This window comes from Drosophila willistoni, unplaced genomic scaffold, assembly GCF_018902025.1.
Source record: "Drosophila willistoni isolate 14030-0811.24 unplaced genomic scaffold, UCI_dwil_1.1 Seg186, whole genome shotgun sequence".
Classification (NCBI taxonomy): Eukaryota; Metazoa; Arthropoda; class Insecta; order Diptera; family Drosophilidae; genus Drosophila; species Drosophila willistoni.
The window spans coordinates 286,767-296,385 of NW_025814147.1; the positions used below are offsets into that span (position 1 = coordinate 286,767).

Below are 9,619 nucleotides of genomic sequence, written 5' to 3' on the forward strand. Positions count from 1 at the left end.
AATAAGCAAGACCTTGACGCACAATATGGCGGCCTGTTCTTCTACCCTGCATTCGTCATCCTAAATAAAATTGGAAAATGCGCATTCATTATTTTCTTGTTCGTTTTTTAATGTGACCAACCCGAAAACAAATATACCTTAGAAAATACTAAAAAACAGATACAACACTTAATACAATACATATGTATTTACACTTATTGAGATTTCAGTGTTGAAAAGTGAAAAAATCGGCTAAAGTAGTTTAAGCTCGTTTTGGGCCCGAGTAATTTAAGTAAATATTTATCGAATGTTTGCTATGAGGTCTGACAGAGCTAGATAAAATCGATATTTTTGGTATAATCTATGTAATCGATGGTTAGAACTATTCACGAACAAATTGTTACTATTTAATAAATAATTTTTTTTTTTTCAAATCCAATATGTTACGACTAAACAAGTTCGATTTTACCATCTGATAAAAAAATGTACCAACTAAACTCACATCTCTAAATAACTAGATAATTACAGATATTAGTTTTTCCTAAGGCCGTCGAAAAAAAACTATATTTGTTGTAATTTATATGTATTAATTATATACAATACACCTCTATGAGCTGTTCTCTTTCATACCATGACTCTGTTAAACAAATATGCATACATATGATTAGCTAATCGATACTTTGCACGTTTTATCGATAGAGCATCCTTTAGCCACCACTAACGCAGGCACACGCCATCGCCAAAGAAAAAATCAAATTTCTTTTTTCGCGTCACAGAAAGTGTTTAGTTCTATTCTTCTCCTAAAATCATTTTTTTGCCATTTAAGCGGTAATTCTCACTACTCTTTCATTAAAGATTCGAACATGGATATAGGTTTAAGTCTGGATGAGATTATACAGCGTAAGCGTGGAGTTGTAGATAAAAAATTGTAAGTAGAAGCGGTATATTTTTCTTTTAGTTATTGATATTCTTATGGCTGAAAAAAATGGCGTTGGCTCTTATTGTACATACATACATACATACATACATACATATATGTTTTACAATATCCTTCCCCGCACAGTAAGCCACGAAAAGTATTTAAGAAACCGGCATATAAACCGGATGCAATTCCATTTGATGCCAGGAATAAGATTATACAAAAGACGCGAGCGAAAATCAGTGACGCCCGTGAGATACTCAATCAGAATATAAGAGCATCGGGCATTGATGCCCGGCAATTGATCCATAACCGCAAGAAGAAGCACCATCAGCGGCATCATTATCGTCATCGTTCTGGAGGTTGTGGTAGTGGTGGTGGTGGCTCTGGGCGTTTTTCGACGCCACCAGTATTGCCGACCCTAGCTGTGTTTGAGAATCAACAGGAACAGAATCTGATCACAGTAATCAATCGCGGTGCCCGGCAATTGATCCATGATCGCAAAAAGGAGCACCATCAGCAGCAGCATTATCATCATAATTCTGGAGGCGGTGGTGGTGTTAGTGGTGTTGGTGGTACTGGTGGCTTTGGTCGTTGTTCGCCGCCACAACTATTGCCGTCACTAGCTATGCTTCAGAAGCACCTGGAAGAGGAACAGAATCTGAGAACAACAACCAATCGTGGTGCCCGGAAAATGATCCATGATCGCAAACAGGAGCACTATCAGCAACAGCAGCATTATCATCATAATTCGGGCGGTGGTGGTGTTAGTGGTGGAGGTGGTAGTACTGTTGGTGGTGGCTCTGCTCGTTATTCGCCGCCATTAGTGTCACTAGCTGTGCTTCAGAAGAACCTGGAAGAGGAACGGAATATGAGAACAAAAACCAATCGTGGTGCCCGGCAAATGATCCATGATCGCAAACAGGAGCAACAGCAGGACTATCATCATAATTCTGGCGGCGGTGGTGTTAGTGGTGGAAGTGGTAGTACTGGTGGTGGTGGAGGTGGTAGTACTGGTGATGGTGGCTCTGCTCGTTATTCGCCGCCATTAGTGTCACTAGCTGTGCTTCAGAAGCACCTTAAAGAGGAACAGGAAGCACGTGCACGTGCCCAGCATATGAACCCCTGGGATTCTCTTCCGAATGATGAGGCCAATAACTTCTACACACCCAGCTATGTCGATCATGATAATGTGGAACACATGGAGATGGGTAAGTGCTGATTACTGATGTCACGTTTTGATGGGATTTGAATCTTCCTTTTTTTCAGAGGATATTAATAGCTCTTTGCATATTAGTGGTGGTGGTGGTTATCAGAAAATATCTTCGGCTCGCTCTCCATTTCGTACCAATGCTGCTGGCATGGATGATGTAGAAATGCACTCCTCCAATATGCCAGGCGATCCATTTGGCATCTATGATCCGTCACGTAATCGCATAGAGCGACCCACTTTCCTTCAGCCACCATCTGCGTCAAGGACTGAGAAGCACCTCTTTGAGCGACGTGGTCCCTCCCATCATTCTCCACCACCACTAAATGATCAGCAACAGCGAAATTTATTGGCAACATCCAATTTGCCAGATTCTCTGACGGGTCTCTTTAGGTCTGAACCCGATATGTGCCTCTCCCATGGCATTTATGCCAATGAAAATGGGCATGTTTCTACTACTTATGGTCTCCCACCAACTGATGGTGTACGTCCACCGCCATCTCTACTAGATGTTGTTGCCAATAATAAGTCAGGTTATCGGGTTCTGGTTAGAAATCTTCATGTCGATGTCACCACCGGTGATATACGTGAGCTCTTCAATGATATTGGACCCATATACAATGCCCATGTGGTGCGTCCAGGCACAGCAGAAGTGATCTACACATCTCTGGAGCATGCCCAAATGGCTGTAGATTCGTATCATCAGCGCGAATTTGATGGACAACCCATGCATTGTGTTTTAATCAATCCGGATTCGTGTTTCCGTTCAGTCAATTACTCGGCAAAGTAAGTTTTGTTTTGTCGTTTACATTAAGAGGATTCTTAATCTATGCCTTCAACTTCTCTTTGTGTTTTTGTAGTTTCCATTCCAACAATGGCTCGCTCACTGTCACCACCAATTCGTCGGGCGTCGAAGTTGACATTGATGCATTACACTCTGTGCTCTTTCGTGATCGCTAAATTACCATTGTCGGCACAAGGGTTAGGCAATTTGCATTCATTTCAATTCACTCATACACGCTTTCTCCTGAAACTTACACGATACACACACAACATTAACAGCGTGGACAACACATTACGGCTCCGATTTGTACGGCCTATTCTGTACCGGTGGCTCAAACTGGTATTGAAAGAACCACTTCTGGACCTTTCTAACTATATATAAATATATATATATTTTCCTGAACAGTATAAATAAACGAATCGACCTAGCCGACTACGACCTCCTTGTCTGTCTGTACCAGTTTTCCGTATGGGTTGTTTATCAGTCCCTATATAAATGAACCGGTTTAGTATATAACTAGATAAAGTTTTAAACGCCTCCCACTCATAATTCGATACCACATACCAAACTTATAATTAGTATACTTTAATTTGTCTGACGTAGTGAATGAATGTAAGTCTACTGCTCGGTACAGGTTATTTGAAAGTCGGTGTCCGACTTTACGTCTCAGATCTTTTTTTCTTATTCCGTTTATACATTTATGTAAAAGATAAAAAAAAATTAAAAATTTTAGACCAAAACTAAAAATTAAATATAAGTTAGTGTATTCATTTGTGTTCCTTAATGACATCCATTTAAAAACAATAAAGAAAGATAGGGGCAGAGGTAAGATCAGCGGCAGCAGGACACGCTCCCAGCTTCATCTTAGTTACCCCGAATACCAGTGAAATAGTTGGCTTCATCAGCTCGATTCAGGGCACCCCGTAAGAACCCATTTGCATATGCGGATGTAGACGAAGGCGCGTTTGGCATCACCGATTTAATGGCGAAACTCCTCAAAACATTAACCCCGGCCATGTACAATTATCTGCGGGCTATCCAACTTGAAGACATCCCGTTCGGTGTCTGTGAGATCAGAGCTAACATCCTCTAACGGCATCTGCAACAAAGAAAAAAAAACCATGGAAAACAAAGTAATAAGTCAGCATTTCGGGGAATTTCAGCATTTCAGCCACATTGCTAACGTTAAGAAGGAAAGGCTTTCGCTTCGATTGCCTTTGGTTTCCGTACGTAGTCGTAAAAAAAACGAACTATATACTTACATACCCACTAGCATTAGTCACACCAATACACTAAATACGTATATACAGCTTATCCAATTTGTTGTTGCAAAGGTTTATCATACATTTTTTTGAGTAGAAATATGAAAAAAACATATATTTAATAATTATTTCCTAGCTTTGAAATCGGAATTAATTTAAAATATCATAGAAGTTAACTTCGGATATGCCTTTTTATTTCAATGTATCCGTAATTTCTTCTTACACTTTTGCAGAGGGTATTATAAAATTGGTCAGATGTTTGTAACGCACAGAAGGAGACGTTTTTGACTGCAAGGGTATATAAACTTCGGCATAGCCAAAGTTAGCTTCTTTGATATTTCTTCTTCAAGCAGAGCAGATTTATATAGACCGTCAGTTGTATTCCATATATTCGATCTTTTTGTAACTTGGGGATATGATGTTTTAGATTAAGTACCAAAGAAGCTAACTTCGGCTATGCCAAAGTTCATATACACTTGCAGTACTCGGTAATAATAAGTACTTTAACATGTTCCAAACTCTTCATCACTCTGTCCCTTTTTATTTCGGTATTTTATTTTTTATACCAATGGTATATTAAAGTCGCTAAAATGTATGTAACAGTCTGAAGAAAGCTTTTTCGACCCCATAAAGCATACATGTATATTCTTGATTAGCATCAATGGCCGAGTCAGTGTAGCCATGATCATTCGTCCCTCCGTCCGTCTGTCCATATAAACACCTAGATCTCAGAGACTATAAGAGCTAGAGACACCAAATGGTATGTAGACTCGTATAGTATATACGGTGACAAAGTTTATTTCAAATTTTTGCCACGCCTCCTTTCGCCCCTGCGATTTAAACATACATACATAAGTGTTTTACTTAAGACTATAGTAGCCACAGATAAAATTTGGATTGTGTATTTGGTTAATACGCGCGCAGTTATTGGATATAAAAAATTGTTGGCACGCCCAAATTACATAAAACTGCTCTTCTCGAAAACTTAATTCACCAAATTTGGTATGTAGACTTTCTTAGTATGCGCGCAGAATATGATTATTGCTTATATTTTGCCTTGCCTACATCCGATTCCATAATTTGAAAAAAAAAACCAGAGGGCCGGGGCTAACTTTGACCGTGACCCTTGCAAGTTTTTTGGGTAAAATGTGTAATGTTTGCGAAAAAACGGCTTAGGTATTTCCTAAAAAAGATATTGATCAAAGCCACTGTTCACCACCGATTGTTCCTATGGGAGCTATATGATATAGTCGGCCGATCTTAATAAAATTTGGCACAATCGTTAATATATAATAAAAATATACATTTTTATGACAATTGCCTCAAAAGCGCAATGTTTAACAAATTATATTATCAATACTACCAAATATAGCGCATACCAATGTATTTTGTCTTATATAGTATTTAAATGTTTTTTTTGTTTTTCTAATTAATTTTTTTCTGAACGCACATTTCCAGAATAGTGTGTTAAAATTTTAGATCGATTCGAGTAAAAGTCTGAAGTTATGGGCAGTTGAACGCAGGTCGGCTGACCGTTTTGTATATGATTTTTGGGTGTCCAAAACTTTAAAACGCTCTCCTGAAAAGTTGCCATTTTCAAAGTCGGTGAACACGATTGTGCAAAATCTACTGGACGAATCGTTTTGAAATTTTGCACAGTACTTCTTCACTAAATTCTTCAGACAACGCTGTCAAGTTTATTTTTTATTTTTTTTAAATTAATTATTTTTACAAATAACTCGGATTTTTGAGCGAAAAACGGGGTTTTTAAATTTCAAGTGCCTTTCAAAATCGAAAAAAAAAATTAAAAATAAAACTGTAGACTTAAGAGATAAGAAAAAAATGACCACTATTAATTCGAACGCTGCGTAAGCCCACCTTTATCTCAAAAGAAGAGCAAAACAAAAGCAACCAATGTAACAGTTATAATCTGCAATTATTATTACAATACAGCATGCAAAAAAATTTAAAAATTGCTGCAAATAAGTGCAAGTTTAGCAACGATGGTACGTGGTAAGCCTATTTGCAACGAAACCAGAGTATTGATTAGAGATTATGTTAAATCTGGGAAGATACTTACGGAGATCAGCAAGCAATTAAATTTGTCTAAATCATCTGGGCATGGAGCGATAAAAATTTATTAAAAAACTGGGAATATTGAAAATAACATTGAAAATAGAGGCCGAACCTCAGCAATAACACCCCGCGACAAAAGACAACTGGCCAAAATTTGGCTTCTGAGTGGTCGCAGAAAATTGGCAAAACTGTAAAGCGAGAATGGACGCGACTACATTTAAAAAATATTGGATATGGTTTTTATAAAGTATGTTTTGTTATCACCAATGCATCGTACTCAATAACTTATCTTACTCGTAGGCCAAGGAAAAACCCTTGCTTACGCTTCGTCAAAAAAAGAAACGTTCGCAATGGGCTCGGGAGAAGATGTCTTGGACTCAAAGGCAATGGGATAGCATCATATTTAGTGATGAAGCTAAATTTGATGTTTGTGTCGGCGATTCAAGAAAACGTGTCAACCGTAAGAGGGCAGAAATATACCATAAAAACTGCCTTAAAAGAACAGTAAAGTTTCCTGCAAGCATTATGGTATGGGGATGTATGTCTGCCAAAGGATTGGGAAAACTGCATTTCATTGAAGTGCCGCTTAACGCTGAAAAATACGTTAATATTTTAGAAGATAGTTCGCTGCCATCAATATCGAAGCTGGCAGATTGCGGTGAATTCACTTTTCCGCAGGACGGAGCATCATCGCACACAGCCAAACGAACCAAAAATTGGCTGGAATATAATCAAATGGAGGTTTTAGACTGGCCATCAATCAGCCCAATTGAAAATATTTGGTGGCTAATGAAGGGCAAGCTTCGAAATGAGCCACATAGGAACATTTCTGACTTAAAAATGAAGTTGCAGGAGATGTGGGACTCAATTTCTCAAGAACACTGCAAAAATTTGTTAAATTCAATGCCAAAACGGGTTTAATGCGTAATACAAGCCAAAGGCGACATTACACAATTCTAATGTTAGTTAAATTAATGTATTAGGTACGATAGGCAATCATATTACGCAGCGTTCGAATTAATAGTAGTCATTTGTTTCTTATCTCTTAAGTCTACCGTTTGAATAAATTACTCATATTGTTGTTGTTGTTGGATATAGAACAAATCTCTTCTTTCAATAGTTAAGAAAATAAAATTCTCTTTAAGACAAAATACATTGGTATGCGCTATATTTAGTAGTATTGGTAATTTAATGTGTTAAACATTGCGTGCTGAAAAAAAACATGCTGTTCGAATTAATAGTGGTTTGGGCTCGTAGTGATCCGATCCGGCTGAGTCCGAGATATACAAACTGTGCAGTATATACAAGCATCCATGCAATATTTCATCTCTTACGGTTTAGGAGGAGATCGCGTCGATCCAGACGGACGGACGGACATGGCTATTTAAACTCGTCTCGTTGTGCTGATCAAGAATATATATACTTTATATGGTCGGAGATGCTTCCTTCTATGCGCTGCACTCTTCTGATGTACCTTTCTTGCAAGGGTATAAAAAACGATTTTTTGACTATCGAAACCAAATTGAGTTCAGTTAGTAGTCTTACAAATTTCTACTAACCTAACAAATTTTCTTAATATCGGACTAGAAACTTGCAAAATATACATACATATGAACGTATTCTGCTAGGTCCATAAGGCCGGAGTTGAACGTAGGCGGAGTTAGAGTACTCGTGTGTTAGTAAAAGTGAGCTAGATAGCAAATATTCGGTTGCTTTATGGACCAGAACATTCAACTAAATTATGGAAAGTAATTGTCAAGGTATGCATCATCTAATGTATGTATATTGTTATTTTTTGTGCGGTTCTAAAGATATAGTATTGTGTAATCTCAAAGTTTTCCAAAAAAAAAAAAAAAATAAAAAAACAAAATTTTTACTGCCATGAAAGTGTTTACACAGCTTTGTTTTGGGTTTCTATTTTGAAGTTAATTATTTGTCTTATTACCGTTATAGTTGAGTTTCTAGTTAATTATTTGTCTTATTACCGTTATAGTTGAGTTTCTATAGCATAGAATCTCATGAGAGACCCAATTTTCTAGTTAAGTGCGACAGTTTCAGATAAAATCGAAATGCCGGGAAAGCGCGTATCTTTTGATATGGCACAATTGATTTTTTAAAATCACACTAACGGTAAAACGGTCTCCGACCGTTGTTTTGCATTACAAAAATGACGGTGTACAATATTTTAAATCGCGCAAAACCAAAGGGAATGCTACACGCGAAGCCTACATCTGGGCGACCCCGTATAATAACACCTAGGGCAGAGCGCATTATGGTCCAAAAGATCAAACAAAACCCATTTATTTCGACCAGTTCCCTTGCTAGTCAGTTAGAGAACCGTTTCGCGAGAAACCGTTCGACAGGCCATCCAACAACAGGGGTGTTCATCACGTGTTGTCCACAAAACACCTTTATTGTCGCCAGGATCTTTGTACTATGTTTTTTTTTTGATAATTTAGAAGATGATTGTTTAGTATTGTAAACACCTAATTATTAAGTACAAATGATAAAGATTAGTTTGTATTAATCGGATTTAATCTTTGGGCTTTGCGCAGATGCAACTTGCTCGTTGCATCGCCGGAAGAGAAGAGAGACGCTGTCTCTCGACCTATCGAGGACTTATCGCTAACAATCGATACTTATTACTAACAATCGATACTTATTACTAACAATCGATACTTATTACTAACAATCGATACTTATTACTAACAATCGATATATATACATGAGCATTTAACAGACTTTAAATAATTGGAATCTTACAACTCGGCCGTCCTGACGAGGAATCGACCTCGATTCCAATTGGTAACAACGGAGGGGGGGGGTAAATAAGAATCTTAAGTGGCTGGTGTCGCCTTTGTTTGGCTATCAGAAGTGCAATCTTGATCAGGGGCAACCCATAGCTTTAACTTGGAGGCTTCTAGGACACCATCATATGGTAGTTGGGTGATTTGGGAGCCCTCTACATCCCGGATAACATATCGGTCATTCGGAAGTTTTTTATGAACCACATACGGACCACGATACCGCCTGATAAGCTTTTTGTTCGTGCCTGCCGAAGTATCCACATTCTTAATAACTACGAAATCCCCCTCCTCAAAACTAACGGCAGGGAGGTGATGCTTCGAATAATATTCCGAATTATATTCTTGGGACTTAACAATGTTACGGAAGGCTAATCTCCGGACGTCTACCTCTGAGGCATCGACCTCCTCCGTTCTCTCACCCAACCGTTCGGTTAGTTCATCTACTACCACACCTCGTTGTTCAACACCGAATAGAAGTACGGAAGCGGCAAATTTGGTTGTGGAGTGGACGGAGTTATTCAATGCAAACTCTATGTTCGGCAGTTGTTGGACCCAATCTGCGTGGTCCACAGGTTCCGTCAG

At 38.4% G+C, this 9,619-nt stretch overlaps 1 protein-coding gene across 1 annotated transcript; it reads left to right on the forward strand.

Annotated features, from left to right (window-relative positions):
• The first annotated feature begins 685 nt into the window (after window positions 1–685).
• LOC111518917 lies at window positions 686–3,595 on the forward strand. The gene is made up of 4 exons (XM_023177126.2): window positions 686–907; window positions 1,043–2,109; window positions 2,168–2,894; window positions 2,969–3,595. The coding sequence occupies exons 1-4, from the start codon at window positions 843–845 to the stop codon at window positions 3,066–3,068; spliced, it is 1,959 nt and encodes a 652-aa protein (XP_023032894.1). The 5' UTR covers window positions 686–842; the 3' UTR covers window positions 3,069–3,595.
• The last annotated feature ends 6,024 nt before the right edge of the window (window positions 3,596–9,619 follow it).

Coding starts and splice junctions, on each gene's coding strand:
- LOC111518917 (XM_023177126.2), top strand. CDS start 843: ATGGATATAGGTTTAAGTCTGGATGAGATTATACAGCGTAAGCGTGGA. Junction 2,110..2,167: donor TGTGGAACACATGGAGATGG/GTAAGTGCTGAT, acceptor CCTTTTTTTCAG/AGGATATTAATAGCTCTTTG. Junction 2,895..2,968: donor TCAGTCAATTACTCGGCAAA/GTAAGTTTTGTT, acceptor GTGTTTTTGTAG/TTTCCATTCCAACAATGGCT.